The following is a 25258-nucleotide window of genomic DNA, read 5'->3' on the forward strand; positions in this document are numbered from 1 at the left end:
TTGTTATAAGGATTATTTAATGCTTTGAATTGCTTTTTGTTTTTACCAGTATTTTTTTGGATGGTTTTAGTTTCAGTTTACTTTTACGCATTGCAAGCCACTGAGAATCATAAAAATATGTGGCCTACAAAAACAAATGATAGATAGACAGACAGATAGATACTCTTCTTACCCTATAGTTACTGAAGAACTGCAAACAAAACTTAAATCATCCACTGCAGAATTACCGGAGACATGTTCATCGAGTAATGACTGCTTGGCGACCTCCCACTTGAAACAGCAAGACTGTTTGAATTCAGATATGGAAAATGATACAGGTAAATCTGATTTTTAGTTTAGTAGTGGTAGCCTGGAACAGTGAAGCATATAAATAATATGGACTTGGTTTTGTGGTTCATCATTCTAGTTGGCTGTGAATAAGACTGGTGAATGATTGGGGGTCTTATCATATATTAATATGATATATATGTATGTATTATTTGGTGTTTTATCCCATACATAGTATACAGTAGGATATTGCTATATATCCCTTTCCTCCTTTTTTCAGTGGTTAGGACTTCATAGTGTTTCTACTGCAAAATTCTAGCAAGTATTTGCTAGAATACTCCTCTATTTTAATATATATGGCTGAATCTGAAGGTCCTGTTTTTTTGTTAAATAATAATTTCTGTCAGAATTGTGGCTGATAAAGAAGAGCAGTATTGCTGGCTTGTGAAGTTGAAAGTTGTTTTAATTGATTATAATCAGCAATGCTAGCTGTTTGAAAGGCTCTACTGTAAAAGCAGCCAATTGTTTTTTTGCAGAAAAGATCATCCCAAGAAAGCCTACTCGATTTTCCTGCTTCCTACCCAGAACACAAGAACTGATAATGATTAAGAATAAAAAAAAGGTATGGCATGTTGTTTCTGAAGCATCTGAAGTATTGTGGTCATTATGCATACAGTAAAGATGTGTGTTCATTCTTAAGTACAGTAGTAAACATAGACATAAAAGAAGAAAGGGGGGGATCAGATTTGAATATGCTATTCTAAAGTGAACTTTAAATACTTCTATTAGCATTTGAAAATATAGAAATAGAAGGACCCAAATAAATGCCAGAATTCCTTATAGGTGGAAAACATCAGGAAAGAACTGAGTTGGGGATTTACAAAGGCAATGGAAATGTTTTTAAAACATGTATAACCAATTCTCTTCAGTGCTGAAAACAACTTGCAAAAACATAATAGAATGGAATGGAATGGAATGGAATGGAAGGGGAGGGGAGGGGAGGGGAGAGGAGAAGAGAAGAGAAGAGAAGAGAAGAGAAGAGAAGAGAAGAGAAGAGAAGAGAAGAGAAGAGAAGAGAAGAGAAGAGAAGAGAAGAGAAGAGAAGAGAAGAGAAGAGAAGAGAAGAGAAGAGAAGAGAAGAGAAGAGAATTCTTTATTGGCCAAGTGTGATTGGACACACAAGAAATTTGTCTTGGTGCATACGTTCTCGGAGTACATAAAAGAAAAGATACATTTGTCAAGAATCATAAGGTACAGCACTTAATGATAGTCATAGGGAAACAGTCAATATAAATCGTAAGGACACCAGCAACAAGGTTACAGTCATACAGTCATAAGTGGGAGGAGATGGGTGATAGGAACAATGAGAAGATTAATAGTAATGCAGACATAGTAACTAGTTTGACAGTGTTGAGGGAATTAGTTGTTTAGCAGAGTGATGGCGTTCGGAAAAAACTTCTTGTGTCTAGTTGTTCTGGTGCGCAGTGCTTTATAATGTCGTTTTGAGGGTAGGAGTTGAAACAATTTATGTCCAGAATGCGAGGGGTCTGTAAATATTTTTAACTGTAAACATTAGAAAGTACAAGCATTAAATAAGAAAATAAAATTGCATAACAATAACTAAAACATTTTATTTAGTAATTTGTTAGATTTGTATCTCACAATCTATATAGGAGCTCAGAGTGTTGCTTTTTTGTAATGGAACATGAGAAAAACTTTGGAGACAGCACGAACAGATGTCGTTAGAGAACAATCTTAGAGAACTATCCCTAAGATAAGAGAGGGCATAGCCCACACCTGGAAACAGGGCAGAGCAAGAGACTCAAATGGGAGCCTCCTTAGTTTTTTGGGCTATAAATAAGATAATTATTTGTACTTTCAGACTAACAAGGTTCTGTTAATGTAGCTCTACACTAAAGTAGCAATAAAGGAGGATATTTGTAGCTCAGGGTTGAATGAAACTTTGGTGCTCTCTGAGCTTGGTTTTCTTGCAGATGTTTCATTACCCAAACTAGGTAACAAGATCACTTATGTTTGAGTAATGTTACCTAGTTAGGAAATTGAAACCTCTGCAAGAAAACAACCAAACTCAGAAACCACCAACGATTTCCTGATACTAAAGCAAAATTTGCATATGTATTAATTTATTTAATTTACTGATTGTGTTTCCTGTCTAATCCATCTGGTAAGGCTGACAGTCCTTCATTTTTTCCCCCACAATAACTTGAGTCAGAAGAGTCATGCTTTTAACTTCTATGCTTAAGAGTGGACATTAACCTGGTTTTGTGTAGACCCCAGGGTGCATATGTATCATCTCTCCTGTGGGAGCTGCATTGGCTGCCAATTAGCTTCCAGGTACAATTCAAGGTGCTGGTTGTCACCTTTAAAGCCCTTATTGGGATCAGGTTATCTGAGGGACCGTCTCTTGCCGGTTACATCTACCCGACCCATCAGAGCTGGGAGGCAGGGGAATGCTGCGGGTCCCATCTCCTAGGGAGATACCCCTGGTTGGACCCAGAAGAAGGGCCTTCTCCATGGTGGCTCCCTCTCTCTGGAACATCATTCCCCCAGAGTTTAGAATGGCCCCTACTCTAACACTCTTCCAGAAGGCGCTGAAGACCTGGTTCTGCCAGTGGGCCTGGGGAACCCAGAACAGGATGGAGCCCATTAAATGGTTCGTGTGATCTGCTGTTGCTGGGGTGGGGGTGGGAGGGGTGATTTTATTATATTATATTAATTTATTTGATTCTTTTTTTATTAGTTTTATTGTTTTAAATGAGGTTTTATATTCTGTAAGCAGCTTTGAGTCGCCATGTGCGAATAGATATAAATTCAATAAATTCAATAAATAAATAGAAATAAATAAACCTGAGTCTATGCAGTTCTCCTGTAGTACCTTAATTATACACTGCACTGATTCTGATTCTAGGTACCCATGATTTACAATAGAGGCCAGAAAATTTGTTGTTAAGTAATGCAGTCATTAAGTGAAGCATTACATGACCACTGAATTTTACCCACATTTTTGCCATTGTCATCAAATCAACATGATCATTGAGCAAGACATCAGGTGACTATGACTTGACACCTCCTCTGATGGCTTCTCCGTTGACTTTGCTTGTAAGAAGACAGCTGGGAATGTCGTAAATGTATTATTTATTTATATTTTGTATTTTTTAAGCTCCCATCTTCCTCAGAGATCACATGACCGCAGGATGCTGTAACTGTCATAAATATGCAACACCCTAAATCAAGGACCCGGCTGTACTAGCGAACTATCGTCCAGTCTCCAACCTTTGCTTTGTGACAAAGGTTGTTGAGAGTGTGGTGGCGCGACAACTTCTCCAGTACCTGGATGAAGCTGTCTATCTAGATCCGTACCAGTCAGGCTTCAGGCCGGGGTACAGCACGGAAACGGCATTGGTCGCATTGGTTGATGATCTCTGGAGGGCTCAGGACAGAGGCTGTTCCTCTGTCCTGGTCCTATTAGACCTCTCAGCGGCTTTTGATACCATCGACCATGGTATCATGCTGCGCTGATTGGAGAGGTTGGGAGTGGGGGGTACCATGTTGCGGTGGTTCTCCTCCTTCCTCTCTGACCGTACGCAGTTTGTGTTGGCAGATGGACAGAGGTCGGCCTCGAGGCGCCTTGTTTGTGGGGTGCCACAAGGGTTGGTCCTCTCGCCCCTTCTGTTCAACATTTATGTGAAGCCGCTGGGTGAGATCATCCCTGGTTTTGGGATGAAGTGGCTGTGGTTTCCGGCGTCCCGATATAGCCAACTAGCTCCATTGCTGGCTATTGGGGGCGAGATCTTGACCCCCTCAGAGAGGGCTTGCAACTTGGGTGTTCTCCTGGATGCACGGTTGTCTTTAGAAGACCATATGATGGCTGTAGCCAGGGGAGCTTTCTATCAGGTTCGCTTGATTCACCAGTTGCGTCCCTTTCTGGACCGGGACGCCTTGCGCACGGTCACTCATGCCATCGTCCCGTCCCGTCTGGACTACTGTAATGCTCTCTACATGGGGCTCCCCTTGAATAGCACCCGGAGGCTCCAACTGGTCCAGAATGCAGCAGCGCGGGTAGTGATGGGAGCAGCATGGCGCTGGTCACCACCTTTAAAGCACTCCATGGCTTAGGACCTGGGTAAATTGGTTGAGGGTAAATTGCCCTCTGTAGAGCACAGCGGTATACCAGGCAGCGTTGCAACACAGATACTTCCAAACTCTGAACGTTTTAGTAAAAAGAATAGTCTTTACTGTGATAGTTCAAACAAAGCTTCTCGTAAACAAATATAAAGCTTTCAATACAAAACATTGTTGCTTACATTTCTAGTTCCGTAACTCCGACACAATATCTCTCAGCAATAACATCACAAGTAGGAGTGAGCAGTATTAGCAAAGCATACGTGAGCGTGCGAAGAAAAAAGGGGGAAGAGTGAAGAGTACTGCTGAGCTTACTGCCTTCCTTATATTTCCGTTTCAACCAATTACTCAATTAGTTACTTTACAGTAGTTAAAGTCATAGTACACATTTTTGATATATTGTCTACCCAACTGTAAGATACAGATCCAACATTCTCCCCTTTGGGTAGACTGATATATCTACGATCTTAAACGATATTGTTCACATGTATCTATATGTTTTCTAGTTCCCTGTGCTTTCGTAAAGTGATTTGCCACGTTGTCTTCTGAAGCACAATATACAAGTTCAATCATTTTGTTCTTTATACATTCCCTGACATTAAGATATCGAAGATCTGTATGTTTTGTTCTAGTCTTTACGGCTATATTTGTAGCCATTTTTATCGCTGCTTGGTTATCTTCATTGACTATTATAGGATCTTGTATATTTATTCCTATATCTATCATTAGTTGTTTAATACTGATCAAATCTGTACATAATAAAGACAAACAAGAAAACTCTGCCTCCATTGTAGACAGACTCAGATGTTTCTGTGTTATTGAACGCCACCCTATCAAAGATTTCCCCAGAAATATGGCTATTCCTGACGTTGGTTTTCTTGTATGAACATCTGTAGCAAACTAGCATCTGCATAAGCGGTTAAACGCAATTCTTCTGCTGGTTGCAGATATAAAGCATGATGCATGGTGTTTTTTAAATACCTAAGGATACGTTTTGCACCTTGCCAGTGAAATTCTGTAGGTTGCATGTTGTATCTAGCTAACTGATTCACGCTAAAAGCGATATCAGGTCTAGTCCAATTATTAATGTATAATAAGCTGCCAATTAATGATTGATATATCCCTTTTTCCAGAACGCTGCTACTACACTCCAGCATTGGGAAAATCCTCGTATCTGACAGCAACTGAGAGAACATTTTTACTACTTAACTTCCTACTCTGTGCTCTCTCCACGCCCCCTTTTGCACACGAATCCCCAGTCTTTCTCTCAGTTGCTGACAGACTGAGAGGGTTTTCTCTGTGCTCTGAGTATTGCGTTAGGTTTTTTGGTTATTTTTGATTAGCCCCCTTTTTTTGTTTTGGTTGAATTTCGGTCAGGTTTAGGTTTTAATTTCTCCTGCGAGTCAGTCAGCTGTTCGTCGGTTTCGTGCCCGGGATCTGGGTCGTACCGGCTTTCGCGCCTCTGCGCTTGCTGCCGCCAGCTTCTGTCCCTGCGGGGTGGATCCGGCCGGATTTCCCTTGCCGGTGAGATCGGGGCTGAGCGGATTGCTCCCCGACTGCCGCGTTTGATCATCAAGCCAGAGCGGAGGCGTTTCTAAGGAGCGACTACCGGTGCCCTTTAAATCGCTGTGTGGACTATCCAGCGGCTGTCCCGTCAGGCTTCTGCAGGCGGTGCTGCGGCTTTCGGCTTGCTCTGCTTCGACTCGACTGCTGTGAGTGATTGTTGGGGGGGGTGCGGCGTGGCTTTCGGTTGCTCGCCACCCTCCCGCCGTGTAGCAGCCGGCCAGGCCATTATCCCTGAGTGGCGACCGAGTGAGAGCGGCGCCAGGGGAAAGCGCTCAGTCATCTGGTAGAGCGCGGGCGGGCCGCCATTTTGCTCCTACACCACCAATGCACGGCCACCATTTTGAGCATTAGGGCGGCCGCCATTTTGGATTATCTCGTGGCTGTGCGGACCCTAATTAAAGGGCCGCAGCCTTTTCTCTGAGGGCTTCGCTTGCTGAGCTTCAGTCCAGGTCTGGGCAGAAAGGGGGGGGGCATTTACAGACTATCGCTCACCCCTTTTATCGCCTCTTTGTGTAGGGCCTACCCACACTCCGGAGCAGAGAGCGGGGTTCCCTCTTATTGGGCGTGGCAAGAGGGCCATCACTGCTTGTTGGGTATAGAACATTGCCCAGAGCTATATTCAGGCAATCAATCAATTAAGCAATCAATCAATCAATCAATCAATCAATTAGTCAAGCAAGCAAGCACTCAATCAATCAATCAATTAATCAAGCAAGCAATCAATCAATCAAGTCAACCGATCAATCAACAATCAATCATTAAATAATAAATATTTCTTATAATTATTATTATTATAAATCAATCAATCAATCTATACATAAATAATAAATAACCCGCCTAATTGGTCCCGCTTAGGGCATTCTCACCATGGCGGGCTGTTCGTTCTCCTCAGATAGTGATCAGGAGGTCAGCCCTGCCAGATCTACTAAGTCCCGCAAGAAACAGTTGGGCAAACGTTCTGCCTCTGGCCGTCACAAGTCCCGCCACTCTAAAACCTCCGCTGCGGCCGATAAGGATGCTCTCAGGCGTCATAAGGCGTTGGAGAAACAATGTGAGAAAGCCAAGCAAGCGTCAGCTTCTTTATACAGTTGTGACACGGGATCCGCCCAGCAACCTGTTCCTGTTCCCGATGGTTCGGAGCGGAGAGAGGTCCGATCTGTTTCCTTGGCTTGGCAGAAGGGTGTGTCCCAGTCGATGCCTGACGTTTCCTTAGCGGGACTGGAAGCCTTTCCACCTCGGCGCCAACCTTCGGCCACCTTCACGCCCACAGCAGCGGGCCTCCGAGCAGTGGACAATCCTCCGTCTCCTTCACAGTTTGACTTCCAGACGATGCTGTCTACAGCGTTAGCTTCTATTATGGCGGCTGGAGCACAAACAGCGGCCCAGCCGTCCGCGGCGGGGACTTCTTCAGGCGCGTTGGCCACTTCGGGGTCCCGCAGGGCTCGCTCCCCCTCGCCTCGTGAGTCTGTTTCGTCTGAGGGTTCGTGCCATGACGAGGAGGGCCCTGAAAACCTCGAATTCTCCGAGGATGAAGGATTGGTACCTGACACTCCGGTCTTCACGGGCTTGTTTCGCCCCGCACTATTTAAGTCTCTCCTTCACAAGGCTCGTTTGACTACTAACTTGGGTTCTGTGGGAGCACAACCCCCGACAACCCCGTCTGAGACCGGTCCTCACGATGCCTTATTTAAACAAGTCAAGCAGGAGAAGGACTTTATTCCGTGCCCTCAGCTGTTCACGGATGTTCTGCAGGCTCCTTGGGCCCAACCAGGGTCGTCCACCGCGCCAAGCAATCTAGACAAGAAACTGTTCTGTGCGGCGCCCAAACTTGAGGCTATGTTGGACTTGCCCACAGTGGATGCACCGGTGTCGACCCTCACTTCTCATTCGATGGAGCCGGTCCTTGTTGAGGACAAAGACAAACGTAAAATTATGCCATCATCCTTTCACAGACAGGACAGGCGTTATACTCCATACACACAGCGTCAGCCCTTTCATTCTTACTCGGGGCAGGGAGGCCCCTCTTCTTACCGGCAATCGTTCCAAACTCCAGACCGCTTCTCAGACAGGCAGCGTTTCAGAGAGCGTGGCAGACCTCAGACCGCTTCTAAGCGCCCCTATCGTGGGTCCACTTTTAGGCCCTTTAGACGGGGCAAATGACTCACCGACTCTGGGACCAGTGGGTGGACGTCTCCAGGCCTTTCGTCATCAGTGGGCCCGGTCCACCCCGGACGAGTGGGTGCGTCGCACAATTTCGGAGGGCCTCGCGATCGAGTTCACAGATCGGCCTCCACGACGTTTCATCCGGTGTCCGGTTCCCCTGTCGACAGATTCGCGCAGCTTGATGGTGGAGGAGATAGCACACCTGCTGGAGATCAACGCGATAGAACCGGTTCCGTTAGACCAACTGGAGACCGGTTTCTATTCGATCCTGTTTTTGGTCCCCAAAAATTCTGGCGGGGTCAGAGGTATTCTCAACCTCAAGGATTTGAATCGAGCGGTATGTTACCGTCGTTTCAAGAGGCACTCTCTTCGGTCCATTCTGGCATCAATTCGCCAGGGGGACCTAATGCAGTTGGTGGATTTACGAGAGGCCTACCTGCATGTTCCAGTGCTTCCTTCACATCAGCAGTTTCTGCGATTCGAGTATGCGGGCAGGCATTACCAGTATTGTGCGATGCCGTTCGGTTTTTCCTCGGCTCCCAGGACTTTCACCAAACTGGTAGCAGTGGTGTCCGCGTCTCTCAGTGCCATTCCGGTGAGAGTGTTATGTTACCTGGACGACATTCTGATCCTTTCCTCGTCCAGGGTACAAGCGGCGCGAGACAGGGACAGGGTGCTTTCGGCCTTCCGAGAGCACGGCTTCTCCGTCAACTTGGACAAGAGCCAGCTCGTCCCCGCGACCTCAATTTTACACCTCGGGACCCTGATAGACTCCGAGAAAGGTCAGGTTTTCCTATCCTCAGAAAGAGTGCAGAACATCAAGTCGCTTTTAGACCAAGTCCTGGCCCGGAGGAGGACACCTCTATTGACTCTATCGCGATTGTTGGGGAAGATTGTCTTGTGCTTCCGCGTTGTCCCGTGGGCACGCAAACATTCTCGCTCGCTGCAATGGCTACTTCTCCCGTTCCAGAGGAACAGCAGTTCCAACTCGTCAAAAAAAGTGCTCGTGCCTCCACAAGTCAGACTGTCACTATGTTGGTGGAGGTCGCCGGCCATCCTGAGGGGATGCAATTTTCTGGAACTGGACCGGGTTGTGAGCACCACCGATGCCAGTCTCCATGGCTGGGGTGCCCACCTGGGAGCCCAGGTGGGCCAGGGACAATGGCCTCCAGAGGAACGTGTACAGAGTGTCAACCTTTTAGAACTTCGAGCCATTCGTCTCGCCCTTCTGCATTTCCGGACGATGGTTCGGGACCGTCATGTCCTGATACTCACGGACAATACATCCGCCAAAGCGCACATAAACCGGGAAGGGGGGACGAGGTCACAGACGTTGATGCTCGAGTCGATACGTCTGTTCAACTGGGCGGAGAGACACCTGGAGTCAATTCTCGCAGACCACATTTCCGGGAAGGCCAACATCCGAGCGGACTGGCTCAGCAGGGAAGTGATAGACCAGGCCGAATGGCAACTGCTTCCCAGTCTGTTTCAGGAGATTTTACTTTGGACGACCGGTGGTGGACCTGTTCGCCAGTCCGGCCAACGCCCAGCTTCCCCGGTTCATCACTCGGTATCTGGTTCCATCGGCGGAAGACACAAAACGCTCTGCGGTGTTGTTGGCCAGCCGGTCTGCTATACGCTTTCCCTCCCGTCACGTTAATTCAGCAGGTGGTCCGGAAGATGATAGCGGAGAGGGCAGAGGTGTTACTGGTGGCGCCGCATTGGCCGCGCAGACCGTGGTTCGCGGATCTTGTGGAGTTTTCGGTGACAGACCCGTGGGTGATCCCTCCACATCGGATCGTGCTGTGTCAGGGAGCCATTCGTCATCCCGAGCCCCAGTGGCTGCATTTGGCCGTTTGGCATTTGAGCGCGTCATCCTAAAGAAAGGCCGATTGCCAGACACGGTGATTGGTACGATTCAATCGTCCCGCCGGCCATCCACGACGAGGATCTACGAAGCTTCATGGAGGGCCTTTTGCCGTTGGTGTGCGACTGCCCATGTGGATCCAACATCTGCGACGATACAGGATGTTCTCATCTTTCTGCAAGCAGGATTGGAAAGGGGTTTATCTCCTGCCACCCTCAGACGTCAGGTGGCGGCTCTGGCCACAGTGTTATCCTTCCCGCCGTACACTTCCCTGTCTCATCATCCGTGGGTGAAGGGATTCCTTCATGGAGCTACGAACCTGAGGCCACCTACTGTTCATCGTTATCCTTCTTGGGATTTATCTCTGATTTTGCAGGCCCTCACGTTGTCACTGTTTGAGCCACTTGGTTCCATCTGCCTTAAGTTTCTGTCATTCAAAGTTGCTTTCCTGCTGGCGATCACATCGGCTAGGCGCATTTCTGAGCTCGCTGCTTTATCGGTCAGGAAAGACTTGTGCATTTTTCATGCTAATAAAGTGGTCCTGCGGCTGGTTAATTCATGGTTTCACCGGGCGCAGGAATTAGTTCTTCCAGATTTCTGTCCGTCGACGAGACATCACCGTGAGGTTCTTTGGCACACTCTGGATGTGCGCAGGGCCTTGAGACGGTACATGCGTAGGACGGCGTCGTTTCGGAGGACGGAAACCCTGTTTGTTTCATTCCATCCTGCATCCATGGGTCAGAAAGTGTCATCAGCCATGATCGGTCGTTGGATTAAGGCCTGTATTGCATCTGCTTATGAGAAACAGCGTCGTCATGTTCCTGAGAATATTTTACCTCATTCAACTCGGAGTGCGGCGACTTCGGCCGCCTGGGCTACCCAGGCTTCTGTGTTGGACATTTGTAGGGCAGCTACCTGGACTTCATTGTCGCCGTTCATAAGACATTATCGGATAGATGTTTACGCTTCGGCTGAGGCATCTTTTGGGCGGCGAGTGTTACAAGCTGTGGTGTCTGGGTCTGCTGAAGGGACTAGTGTTTTGCCCGACCCTGGAAGTTAGGCTTGGGTATGTCCCAATGCTGGAGTGTAGTAGCAGCGTTCTGGAAAATGGACATTGACTTACCTGAATGTCCTTTTTTGGAACGCTGCGTATACACTCCATTTCCCTCCCTACCGTTATGTTTGTTTGTGGTTGAGTGTTTTAATAAATTTGTTGTGGTTCACCTCTTGTGTCTTCGTTCAAGACTGGGGATTCGTGTGCAAAAGGGGGCTTGGAGAGAGCACAGAGTAGGAAGTTAAGTAGTAAAAAAAGTTCTCTCAGTTGCTGTCAGATACGAGGATTTTCCCAATGCTGGAGTGTATATGCAGCATTCCGAAAAAGGACATTCAGGTAAGTCAATGTCCATTATCAAACACTGGACTTTGCACAGCAGTGTTGCAGTAGTCTTGGATCATAGGAGTTTTTGTTGGTTTGCACAATTCCATTCTGAATTGTTTCAATAGATTGTTTATTTTATCGGTTTGAGATAGTTTAAATCCTCCCCTAGTTTTTTCAATTCTATCACCTAGGTATTGTTGTATCTCCCCTAGATTTTTAATTCTGACATGAGATGCTAATTCATTAATAATTTTATTGGCCTCTTGCTCATTCTTTGTGATTAAAGCTATATCATCTGTAAATAGGAGTAATAATGATACTGTATTATCTCTTTCCATTTTGAATAAACATGGATCTGCTAATCCTGCCCTAAATCCAATATTATTCAGTGTTTTTACAATGCACTGATTCCATTCATAACCTGACTGCTTCAATCCATACAGGCTTTTCTTTAACAGCCAACAGTCAGTGTCTCCATTTTCATAAAATCCTAATGGTTTCTTTAAATAAATTTCATGTTGTAATGGAGCATGAAGATATGCGGTTTCTACATCTAAATGATGCACTAAATATTTATTTCTAGCCCCCCACACCAATGCTGCTCTTAATGTGATAGCTTTCAAGCTTGGAGCAAATACTTCATCATAATCATTGGACGATTGATTAAACCCTTGCACTACTAGTCTAGCTTTATATATTGGTATTCCATCTATCCCATTTTTTAGTTTATATATCCATTTGCTACCAATTATATTTTTACCTTTTGGAATTGGTACAGATTCATATACTTTCAGATTCTGTAAAAAATTTAACTCTTTAGTCATTGCACCTTTCCACACTTTCTGATCTTCAATTGGGAATGTGGTTAATTCATTATATGTAGTCGGGACTCTATTTACTTGATAGACTGTTGTTGCTTGATATCTATCAGGTGGTCTCGTCACTCTATTCAACCTTCTTGGGAGTTCAGGACTTACAGATTGCCTTTCTTCCTGTACTAGGTCTTTTTCCACCTCTTCGCTCTGAGTATCAGGCATTTTATTGTTAGCTTCAATCTGGGTTTCAATAACTAACTCATTTTCAGTATTTAATTTATTCCACCCTACGTGTTCCATAAATTTGGCATTTGCACTGCTAACTATATTTGATGTCCCTTTTTGCCAAAATCTGTAGGATCTGTGATTGGAATTATAACCAACAAATATTAATTGTTGTGCCCTACTCTGGCCCTTACGCCTTAATTGCGTTGGAATATGTACCCATGCGGGTGATCCAAATGTGTGAATATAGCTCAAATCTGGCTTTCTTCCATGCCATACACTATATGGAATTTTATTAGTGGTTGTATTTATGATGTTATTTAAAATTGTATTTGCGCACATAATGGCTTCTCCCCATAAATTAGCTGGTAAACCTGCATCAGCTAACATAGATCTCATCATTGCTTGTAGAGTTTGTCCTCTCCTCTCCACATAAGAATTACGTTGTGGCCGATAAGGGGTCGAACATTTATGCTTTATACCAGCATTTTCTAACATTGATTTAAACTTTGTATTGACAAATTCAGTACCATTGTCAGTTACAATGGTAACTATTTTGTGGTTTGTTTTCCTTTCCACAAATTTAATCCATTGAGTAAAATATTGGTAAGTTTCTGCCTTTGTTCTCAATAGATAGCAAAAACCATACCTAGAATAATGATCAACTATACTGAGAATATAACAAGCACCCCCTAAACTAGCTTGCATTGGTCCTATTAAGTCAGCAAATACCACCTCCAGTGATCTTTTGGTTTTAAACCCATCAAACCTATTAGCAGGAATTGTACTACTTTTCTGCTCATTACAAACATTGCAATTTAAATACTGGTTACATGGTTTCAGCTTCAACCCATTAACTAATTTAACAGTTTGCTGTAACATTTTAAAGCTGATATGTCCCATTCGTCTGTGCAGTAGATGTATGCATTCATCATGCGGTTTGACATTAGAATATACAACATTTGTAACATGGTTACTAGATAGTACATATAAACCATCAATCAGTTTTCCAACAATTTTGGTTTTACCTTTTTCAATTAAACAATCATTTTGTCTAAACAATACTGTATATCCTAGCTTAACCAATAATCTAACTGAAATTAAATTGAAGTTTAGGTTTGGTACATATAACATATGGATTTGTTCCTTTACATATGGACATATTGCCATTCCTTCACCACGTGCCTTTAGCTTCCAGACATTTGCTAAAGATACCTTATTAGTACTAGGCAACATTTTAACAAAATAGTTTGGTGTTCAGACAAGACATAACGACGCACCGCTATCAATAATCCACAAATCGTGGTTAATTGGTTTCTTACCAAACATAGTTACGTTACATTGTTGTTTATCTTTTATCTTACATTTAACCATGGTTTGTTTTTTTTGTTTTCTGCAAAACTTTGCTATATGACCCTTCTTTCCACAATTAAAACATTGTTTTACAGTATATACATGATTATTTGCTTTTACATTTACATTAGTTGACTCAGGTTCTTCTCTTAATTGTTTTCTTTCTTCTCTCCTTCTGGCCTCTTCTAATAATCGTGAAGTTACATGTGCCAAAGTTAGTTCATGTTGTGTGAGAACCTCGAATAATGTTACTATGTCATCGTAACTTTCATCTAGCGATGATAACAGTACACAAACTTGCTGCTGCTCAGAAAAAAACACTTCTTTTTGATGTAGCTCACTAAAAATAGTTTTTATGCAATTAATGTGTGTTAACATATCACCACCCTTAAGTAGCTTTGTACGAAACAATCTTCGTATAAGGTTAATTTGTGCTCCTACATTGTCACGAATATAAAGACGTTTCAAATTGTCCCAACATTTTGCAGCAGACTGTTCACCTTCAATATGAACAAGCTGTGTATCGTCTAGAGACAAACCAATAATACACATTGCATTTTCATTCTTCCTCTGGAACTCGGCTATCTTCCTGGCATCCTCGGCATTATCAGCATTCCAGGAGGTAATGTCTGGTGGATTCTGCACTACATCCCATAGCCCTTCCTTCCATAACAGGAGACTGCATTTATTGGACCAGGATTTGTAGTTGGAGCCATCCAGCCGGGTAACCAACGATAAATTGGGAACTTGACCTTGTGCCATCATCAACAGAATATTAAATACGTATCAGAACGTTTGGAGCAATTACAGTGTGTCGCAGCTTTCTTAATGCTGTAACTGGTAAATAAACTGTGCTTCTGGGCCCATAACCAGTGTTAAGGGTAAATTGCCCTCTGCAGAGCACAGCGGTATACCAGGCAGCGTTGCAACACAGATACTGCCAAACTCTGAACGTTTTAGTAAAAAGAATAGTCTTTACTGTGATAGTTCAAACAAAGCTTCTCGTAAACAAAGATAAAGCTTTCAATACAAAACATTGTTGCTTACATTTCTAGTTCCGTAACTCCGACACAATATCTCTCAGCAATAACATCACGAGTAGGAGTGAGCAGTATCAACAAAGCATAAGTGAGCGTGCAAAGAAAAAATGGGGAAGAGTGAAGAGTACTGCTGAGCTTACTGCCTTCCTTATATTTCCGTTTCAACCAATTACTCAATTAGTTACTTTACAGTAGTTAAAGTCATAGTACACATTTTTGATATATTGTCTACCCAACTGTAAGATACAGATCCAACAGTATATACAAGATCGCCTTCTGCCACCAGTAGCTTTCCACCGGCCAATACGCTCCCACAGAGAGGGACTCCTCAGGGTGCCGTTGGCCAAACAATGTCGACTGGCGACACCCAGGGGGAGAGCTTTCTCTGTGGGGGCACCTGCCCTCTGGAATGAACTGCCCCTGAAGGTTCGCATGATCCCCGACCTACGTACCTTTCGCCGTGCCCTTAAGACTCTTTTGTTCTAACAGGCCAGGCTGGCTTAGAAAATGAATTTTAAATTGGGTGTTTGTAGCTTTTAACATAAGGCCCAAATTTATATATTTATTTTAAATTGTTTTTAAATTTTGTGAGTATATGTTTGTTTTAATATGGCTGTACACAGCCCTGAGTCCTTCGGGAGAAGGGCGGTATAGAAATTTAATAAATACAAATACAAATACAAAGAGATCAACATCCTATATCAAGGTGTACATAATTATTAGGCAGCTTCTTTTCCTCAGGCAAAATGGGCCAAGAAAGAGATTTAACTGATTCTGAAAAGTCAAAAATTGTAAAAAGTCTTCAGAGGGAGGCAGCACTCTTGAAATTGCTAAGATATTGGAGTGTGACCACAGAACTATCAAATGTTTTGTTGCCAATAGTCAACAGGGTCACAAGAAATGTGTTGCCAAAGATTTGAGAAGAATCAAATGGGAAGCTACCAGGAATCCATTATTCTCCAGTGCTGTCATATTCCAGAACTGCAACCTATCTGGAGTGCCCAGAAGTACAAGCTGTTCAGTACTCAGAGACATGGCCAAGGCAATGAAGGCTGAAACCCAACCACCACTGAACAGGACACATAAGTTGAAATGGCAAGACTGGGCCAAGAAATATCTGAAGACAGATTTTTCAAAGGTTTTATGGATTGAGGAGATGAGAGTGACTCTTGACAGACCAGATGGATGGGCCTATGGCTGGATCAGTAATGGGCACAGAGCTCCACTTCAACTCAAGATGCCAGCAAGGTGGAGATGGAGTACTGGTATGGGCTGGTATTATTAAAGATAAGCTACTTGGACCTTCTCCGGTTGAAGATGGACTCAAAATCAACACCCAAACCTACTGCCAGTTTTTTAGAAGACACTCTTCAAGCAGTGGTATAGGAAAAAGTCTGCATCTTTGAAGAAAACTATGATTTTTATGCAGGACAATGCATCGCATGCATCGAAGTATCAACTGCGTGACTAGCCAGTAAAGGCCTTAAAAGATGAAAGAGTAATGACATGGCCCCCTTCCTCACCTGACCTAAACCCTATTGAGAACTTGTGGGCCCTTCTTAAATGGGAGATTTACAGTGGAGGAAAACAGTTCGCCCTTCTCTGAACAGTGTCTGGGAGGCTGTGGTTGCTGCTGCACAAAAAGTTGATCGTCAACAGATCAAGAAACCGACAGACTCCATGAATGGAAGTCTTATGACTGTTCCTGAAAAGAAGGATGGCCACATTGGTCACTGATTTTTTTGTGTGAACTGTCGGAAATGTTTATTTGTTGATTTTGAGTTGTTTGTTTATTATTCTCAATTTAACAGATGCAAATAAAGAAGTGAAATGGGCAAATTTTCATTTTTCATTTAGTTGCATAATAATTCTGCACACTAATAGTTGTCCAATAATTGTGCACACATAGATATTCTCCTAAGAAAGCCAAAATCTCACTTTTACTTTCTTAAATATTCAAGTTTGAGGTTTATTAACATTTTGGATTGACTGAGAGCACTGTAATTATTCAATAATAACATTAATCCTCCAAAATACAACTTGCCTAATAATTTTGCACACAGTGTAGAAATTTGGTGTAAGTGTGGGCATTGGTCAATTTTTTTTTTATTACCATTATATTTTAAATCGTTGCTAAACAAGGTAGCTGCTAAGCAAAAAATGACTGTATTGAATTCTACTAATATAAAACTTAATTGTGTGGAATAAGGTCTAAAAGTGGTCTCTAAACCTAAAGAATAAGGAAGAACATATTGAATTATATTACTGTACAGAGAGTATATGATTTGATATAAGAGTAATCTCACTATAAAGTATAACTTAATTCATTCATTTTGACTTTTTAAAGCTCTTGATAAGTGGTTCAGAGCACTTCAATCAAAAACCAAAAAAAGGAATACAGCTTCTTCAGGAGAAAAATCTCTTGGCTACCCCAATGGATAACAATCAAGTGGCCAAATGGCTGAGAGAAAATCCTAAACTGGACAAGAAAATGATTGGGGAATTTGTGAGTGATCGAAAAAATGTCGATTTGCTGGATAGTTTTGTCAGGTGAGTAGAAATGTTTCTTAAATACACCAGAAGCAAGCTAAGAGAACCCTAGAATAGAGAATAATGGTTGGTTGATTTTCATACAATTATAAAATTGCAAAGGACTTAGGAAATAATTAGAAATTATGCTTGCTGTGCTATTTGATGGGTATGTATGTTTGTATGTACTGCATGTATGTATGTATTTTGGAACTTGCCAATTTACCTTCTGTGAAATAGAACAGCTGTTCATTCTAAAATAATATTTATTTATTTATTTATTTTTAAATTTATATACCGCCCTTCTCCCTGAGGACTCAGGGCGGTGTACAGCCAGAATTAAAAAACATGAAATACAAATATTAAAAACAATTAAAATATATATAAATTTGGCCCAAAATTAAAAATTAAAACATTTAACCAATTAAACCAATTTAACCAATTAAAACATTTAAAATTTCTTCTTAAACCAGCCCGGCTTGCTGGAAAAAGTGGGTTTTAAGGGCACGGCGGAAGGCACTAAGGTCTTGGATTCTCCTTATCTCTGGGGGCAACTGATTCCAGAGGGTAGGTGCCCCCACAGAGAAGGCCCTCCCCCTGGGAGTCACCAGCCTATATTGATTGGCTGATGGCACCCTGAGGAGGCCCTCTCTGTGGGAGCGCACGGGACGATGGGAGGTCGTCGGTAGCATCAGGCGGTCTCGAAGATAGCTAGGCCCGATGCCATGGAGCGCTTTAAAGGTGATAACTAACACCTTGAAGCGCACCCGGAAGACCACTGGGAGCCAGTGCAGCTCGTGCAGGAGCGGTGTTACATGGGAGAGCCATGCTGCTCCCATCACTACCCGCGCTGCTGCATTCTGGACCAGTTGGAGCCTCCGGGTGCTCTTCAAGGGGAGCCCCATGTAGAGAGCGTTGCAGTAGTCAAGGCGAGAGGTGACGAGGGCATGAGTGACTGTGCACAGGGAATCCCGATCAAGAAAGGGCCGCAACTGGCGAATCAGGCGAACCTGACAAAAGGTCCCCCTAGTTACAGCTGTCAGATGTTCCTCCAAGGACAGCTGCATATCCAGGAGGATTCCCAGATTGCGAGCCCTTTCTGTGGGGGCCAAAGACTTGCCCCCAATAGTCAGTGATGGAGTCAACTGACTATATCGGGATGCCGGGAGCCACAGCCACTCAACCTGTTCCTCCCCATCCAGATCCACACGGCCTCCAGGCACTGGTACATCACTTCAAGGGCATCATTGGGGTGGCCTGGGGTGGAGATGTACAGCTGGGTGTCATCAGCGTACTGGTGGTATCTCACCCTGAAGCCACGGATGATCTCGCCCAGCGGCTTTACATAAATGTTGAACAGAAGGGGCGAGAGGACCGATCCCTGCGGCACTCCACAGATGAGAGGCCTCAAGGTCGACCTCTGCCGACCTCTATACTTTGTTTATTGCTAGATTATTTATATTTTACTTTACTCTTGAGACCTTGTTGAGGGTAAAATTTCCCTCTGCATAGTAGGCAACAGACCGGACAGCAAAGAGATACGTTGCTGGTTAAACACACAGATACTCACAGACTCTGAACGGTGAAAAAAAAAACATTCTTTACTCTTAGTGAAAAAACAAACTTGGTTTCTCAAAACAATGATAACACGTCTTCGAATAATCACTCTCCAACACAAAACATAGTTTGCTTATAGTTCTCTTCAGTCACACACAGTCCCTCTTCAGGAGATCAATCATCAAATAGCAGGAGCAGCAGCTCCCGGGCTTCCTGTCTACTTTTATGGCTGCCTGATAATAGCACAGCCAATCATTCTTCTTATATCATTTAAAGTCACAAACATAGTTTTTCTATATATTACCTACCCAACCGTAGGATGAATATCCAACATTCTCCCCTTTGGGTAGCTTAATATATTTACAATCTCAAACCATATTGTTCACATGTATTTTTATGTTTCCTACTTCCTTGTACTTTCGTGAAATGTTCAGCCACATTGTCTTCCGATGCACAGTATACAAGTTCTATCATCTTGTTCATTATACATTCTCTTACATTTAGATACCAAAGATCTGTATGCTTCATTCTAGTTTTCACAGCTATATTCGTCGCCATTTGAATCACTGCCTGATTATCTTCGTATACTGTTATAGGATCTCTTATATTTATTCCTATATCTAGCATCAGTTGCTTAATACTAATCAGATCAGTACATAATAAAGATAAACAAGAAAATTCTACCTCCATTGTAGACATACTCAAATGCTTCTGTCTAATTGAACACCACCATATCAAAGACTTTCCCAGAAATATAGCGATTTCTGAGGTTGATTTCCTTGTATTCACATCTGTTGCGAAACTAGCATCCGCATAAACAATTACAGGTAAATCTTCTGATGGTTGTAGATATAATGCATGATGCATGGTATATTTCAAATACCTTAGGATACGTTTTGCTCCCTGCCAGTGTCTTTCTGTAGGTTCCTTGTTAAACCTAGCCAATTGGTTAACACTATAAGAAATATCGGGCCTAGACCAATTGCTGATATATGATAAGCTGCCAACCAGCAATTGGTAAATCTCTTTATCAAACAACGGACTGTTTACATCAGTGTTACAATAGTCTTGAACCATAGGTGTCTTTGATGGTTTACATAACTCCATCCTGAATTGTTTTAATAAATTATTGATTTTATCAGTTTGAGATAATTTAAATCCTCCCCTGGTTTTTTCAATTCGTAAACCCAGGTATTGTTGTATCTCCCCTAGATTTTTAATTCTGAAATGAGTTTTTAATTGATCAACAATCCTGCTGGTCTCTTGTTCGTTTTCTGTAATCAAAGCTATGTTGTCAGTAAAAAGAAGTAATAACGACACTTTACCATCCCTCTCCATTCTAAATAAACATGGATCTGCTAAGCCTGCTTTGAATCCAATCTTCTCTAATGTTTTTACAATACACTGGTTCCATTCGTACCCTGACTGTTTTAACCCATAAAGGCTTTTCCTTAATAACCAACAGTCAGATGTCCCATTCTCCTCTAATCCTGAGGGTTTCTTTCAATAGTTTTCGTGCTGTAGTGGTGCATGTAGGTATGCAGTCTCTACGTCCAAATGATTTAACTATATATTTATATCTAGCTGCCCATACCAACGCTGCTCTTAGTGTAATGGCTTTTAAATTTGGAACGAATACCTCATCATAATCTTCAGGAGATTGATTAAATCCTTGAGCTACCAGCCTAGCCTTATATATTGGTTCACTCTTTATACCAGTCTTTAATTTATATATCCACTTACTACCGAGTATAGTTCTACCTTGTGGTATTTTTACAGTTTCATACACATTGGTGTATGGCATGGTGCGAGAAGGGGGTTGAGGGGTTTTTTAGCTAAATTTTTAACCAAAATTTTAAGGGGACCCGGGAGGAAGGGAGGGGGTTGTAAAAGTGGACCCGGGGGGGTTCAGATAGCAACTGAGCGGGGTGATGGGTCGATTGGCTGCAACAGAGGGGTCGTGAAAGGAAATTTAACCGGGGAGCAGGGGGACGATAGGAAGGGCTGTGTAATTGAAACAATGAGTGGGAGGGGCAGGTATGACGGGCGCAGGGGGCCATATCATGTGCTGGGGGTGCGCACACGCTGTTTACAAGTAATTACGCACCCCGGCCCCCAATGCGCGACTCGTGTCCTGGGTTGTGCAGAGTCTCAGGCCCAGGGTCCGCGGCTGATGTTGTGTAATGCCAGGTCGGTTGTTAATAAAGCCCCCCTCATTTGTGATCTTATTTTAGAGGGGGGTGCGGACCTGGCAGGTATTACGGAGACCTGGTTGGGCCAAGAGGGGGGGGTCCCCCTCGTTGAAATGTGCCCACCAGGTTTCTGTGCATTTCATCAGCCAAGGGCCCAGGGGAGGGGTGGGGGAGTGGCGGTGATTATTAGGGAGAGTCTTTGTCCGAGGGAGACCACTGTTCCTCAGATAGCCGGATGTGAGTCCCTCTTTGTGAAGTGGGGCCGTGGGGTGCAGATGGGTTTGCTGACTGCGTACCTGGCTCCCTGCCACGTGGCAGCGACCCTGCCCGAGCTACTCGACGTCATTGCCGGGGTGGCGGTTGACACCCCCAGACTTATTGTCATGGGGGATTTCAACCTTCCGTCTGCGGGTGAGGCGTCAGAGGCGGCTCGGGAGTTCATGGCTTCCATGACGGCCATGGACCTGACCCAGTTAGTTCAAGGCCCGACTCACATAGGGGGACACACTCTGGACCTGATTTTTGTCTCTGGTCAGTGGTTGAATGATCTTGGTAGAGGGGACCTAGACATCAAACCCTTGTAATGGACAGATCATTCGCTCCTTCACTTGGACTTTCCTACCGCTTTCCCCCGCCGCAGGGAGACGGAACCGACCAAATGGTTCCGTCCCAGGCGCCTGATGGACCCCGAAAGGTTCCTGACGGAGCTTGGGCCGTTTCCTGAGACTCTGGCACACGACTCGACTGAAGAGCTGGTGGCCGCCTGGGAGAGTGCGGCCACCGGAGCTTTGGACCGCGTCGTGCCTTTGCGGCCTCTGACCCGATGCCGATCTCAATTGGCTCCTTGGTTCTCTGAGGAGCTGAGAGAGATGAAGCGTCGGAAAAGACGCCTAGAGAGCATTTGGAGGACTAGTCAATCTGATTCCGACCGGACACAGGTGAGGTCTTATATCAAGACCTACCTAGTGGCGATAAAAGCGGCGAAATCTAACCATTTTTCCGCTCTTATCGCATCTGCAGAGAACCGCCCAGCCGCCCTGTTTAGGGTGACCCACTCCCTTCTTCGGGGGGGGAGTGCGGGAAGATCCCTTGCAAGGCCGCGCTGAGGATTTTGTGCAATTCCTGCATGATAAAGTCGCTCGGATTCGGGATGGCTTGGACTCCGATTGGATGAGTCCAGGGGAGGAGACAGGGGCAGGCCTTGAGAATATTATCTGGGAGGAGTTTGATCCTGTGGCTCCCGAGGATGTGGACAGGGTTCTGGGTAGTATTAGTGCCGCCACATGTTTATTGGACCCGTGTCCCTCCTGGTTGGTACTGGCCTCCCGGGAGGTTACACGAGGCTGGCTCCAGGGGATTATAACTGCTTCTCTGAGTGAGGGTGCCTTTCCCGCCGCCTTGAAAGAGGCGGTGGTGAGGCCCCTCCTCAAGAAGCCTTCCCTGGACCCGGCTGAATTAGCTAACTACCGTCCGGTCTCCAACCTTCGTTTTGTGGCGAAGGTTGTTGAGAGTGTGGTGGCACGACAACTGCCCGGGCACCTGGATGAAGCTATCTATCTAGACCCGTGCCAGTCGGGCTTCAGGCAGGGGCACAGCACAGAAACGGCATTGGTCGCGTTGGTGGATGATCTCTGGAGGGCTCGGGACAGGGGTTGCTCCTCTGTCCTAGTCCTATTAGATCTCTCAGCGGCTTTTGATACCATCGACCATGGTATCATGCTGCGGCGGTTAAGAGGGTTAGGAATAGGGGGCACCGTTCTGCGGTGGTTCTCCTCCTTCCTCTCCGACCGCTCGCAGTTCGTGTTGGCAGGGGGGCAGAGGTCGACCTCGAGGCATCTCGCATGGGGAGTGCCACAAGGGTCGGTCCTCTCGCCCCTTCTGTTCAACATTTATGTGAAGCCACTGGGTGAGATCATCCGTGGTTTTGGGGTGAAGTGTCATCTGTACGCTGATGATACTCAGCTGTACATCTCCACCCCAGACCACCCCAACGATGCCCTTGATGTGATGTCTCGCTGCCTGGAGGCCGTGCGGGTCTGGATGGGGAGGAACAGGCTCAGACTCAACCCGTCCAAGACCGAGTGGCTGTGGCTGCCGGCGTCCCCATATAGTCAGCAGGTGCCATCGCTGACTATTGGGGGTGAATCTTTGCCCCCCACAGAGAGGGCTCGCAATCTGGGTGTCCTCCTGGACGCACGGCTGTCTTTAGAAGAGCATATGACGGCCGTGGCCAGGGGGGCCTTTTATCAGGTTCGCCTGATCCGCCAGTTGCAGCCCTTTCTGGACCGGGACGCCTTGCGCACGGTCACTCATGCCCTTGTCACCTCCCGGCTGGACTATTGTAATGCTCTCTACATGGGGCTCCCCTTGAAGAGCACTCGGAGGCTCCAACTGGTCCAGAATGCGGCCGCGCGGGTGGTTATGGGCGCAACTCGTTGTGCCCGCGTGACACCCCTCCTGCGCGAGCTGCACTGGCTCCCAGTGGTCTTCCGGGTGCGATTCAAGGTGTTGGTTACCACCTTTAAAGCGCTCCATGGCATAGGACCCGGGTACCTTCGAGACCGTCTTCTGCCACCAATAGCCTCCCACCGACCAGTCTGCTCCCACAGAGAGGGTCTCCTCAGGGTGCCATCAGCCAAGTTATGTCGGCTGGTGACACCCAGGGGGAGGGCCTTTTCTGTGGGAGCCCCAGCCCTGTGGAATGAACTGCCCCCGGAAATACGCAAGATCTCCGACCTCCGAGTGTTTCGTTGCGCACTGAAGACCCTGTTGTTCCGCCAGGCAGGGCTATCAACTTAATAATTTTAATTGGGGTATTTTAAATGTTTGGGGTTTTAAATCGGCCAAATCTATGTAATTATTTTAATTTTTAATTATTGTTGTGTGTTGTGTTTTTAAATTGGCTGTACACCGCCCTGAGTCCTTCGGGAGAAGGGCGGTATAGAAATAAAATTATTTATTTATTTATTTTATTTATTTAAATTCTGCAAAGATTTTAGTTCTTTAGTCATCGCAGATCTCCACACTTCCTGGTCTTTAGGTGGAAATGTGGTTAACTTATTATATGTTGTAGGAACTTTGTTTATTTGATAGACCATTGTTGCCTGATACCTATCAGGTGGTCTTGTTACTCTATTCGACCTTCTTGGAAGATCAGGTCTTACAGATGGTCTCTCCACTTTCACCTGTTCCTGTACTACGTCCTCCTCTACCTCTTTGTTCTGGATTTCTGGCATTTCATTAGTAGCTTCAGTCTGAGTTCCAATGATAACCTCATTCTCAGTCCCCGATTTTTTCCACCCTACATGCTCCATAAACTTTGCATTCCCACTGTTAACTACCGTTGTTGTTCCTTTTAGCCAAAATCTGTAGGACCTGTGGTTTGAATTATAACCAACAAATATTAATTGTTGTGCCCTACTCTGGTCCTTACATCTTAACTGCGATGGAATATGTACCCATGCAGGTGACCCGAATGTGTGAATGTAACTCAAATCCGGCTTCTTTTCATGCCATACAGTATGGGGAATTTTCTTAGTGGTTGTATTTATGACATTGTTCAAGAGTGTATTTGCACACATAATGGCTTCTCCCCATAGACTGGCCGGTAAACCTGCATCAGCTAACATTGTTCTCATCATTGCTTGTAAAGTTTGTCCTCTCCTTTCAACATATGAGTTAAGTTGTGGTCTATATGGAGCTGAACATTTATGTTTTATACCAGCATTGTCCAACATTGATTTAAACCTTGTGTTTACAAATTCAGTACCGTTATCAGTTACAATGGTAACTATTTTTTGCTTTGTTTTTCTCTTGACAAACTTGATCCACTGAACAAAATACCGAAATGTATCTGTCTTATTCCTCAATAGGTAGCAAAAACCATACCTGGAGTAATGGTCAACTATGCTTAGGACATAACAAGCACCCCCTAGACTAGCTTTCATTGGCCCTATTAGATCAGCGAATACCACTTCCAGTGGTCTCTTCATTTTAAATCCGTCAAACCTATTGGCAGGGAGTGTTCTGCTCTTTTGCTGATTACAAATATTGCAATTTAAATACTGGTTACATGGCTTCAGCTTCAACCCATCAACTAATTTAACAGTTTTCTGCAGCATCTTAAAACTGATATGCCCCCTTCGTCTATGGAGCAAGTGAAC

At 44.6% G+C, this 25258-nt stretch overlaps 1 protein-coding gene across 7 annotated transcripts in view; it reads left to right on the top strand.

The window, feature by feature from the left end:
- The window catches only part of GBF1 (golgi brefeldin A resistant guanine nucleotide exchange factor 1), a 420074-nt gene that overhangs the window by 188525 nt on the left and 206291 nt on the right, over positions 1-25258 (top strand). For 4 of the 7 annotated variants that reach the window (XM_034435246.3, XM_087872320.1, XM_087872323.1 and 1 more), the window contains 3 exons: positions 180-317; positions 804-889; positions 17165-17367. In XM_034435246.3, coding sequence (XP_034291137.1) covers positions 180-317; positions 804-889; positions 17165-17367 — 427 coding nt within the window. The remainder of the gene's footprint in view (positions 1-179; positions 318-803; positions 890-17164; positions 17368-25258) is intronic. The other 3 variants (XM_087872321.1, XM_087872322.1, XM_087872325.1) reach the window with 1 other exon arrangement.

This window comes from Pantherophis guttatus, chromosome 6, assembly GCF_059756535.1.
Source record: "Pantherophis guttatus breed Tessera chromosome 6, ASM5975653v1, whole genome shotgun sequence".
Lineage (NCBI taxonomy): Eukaryota > Metazoa > Chordata > Lepidosauria > Squamata > Colubridae > Pantherophis > Pantherophis guttatus.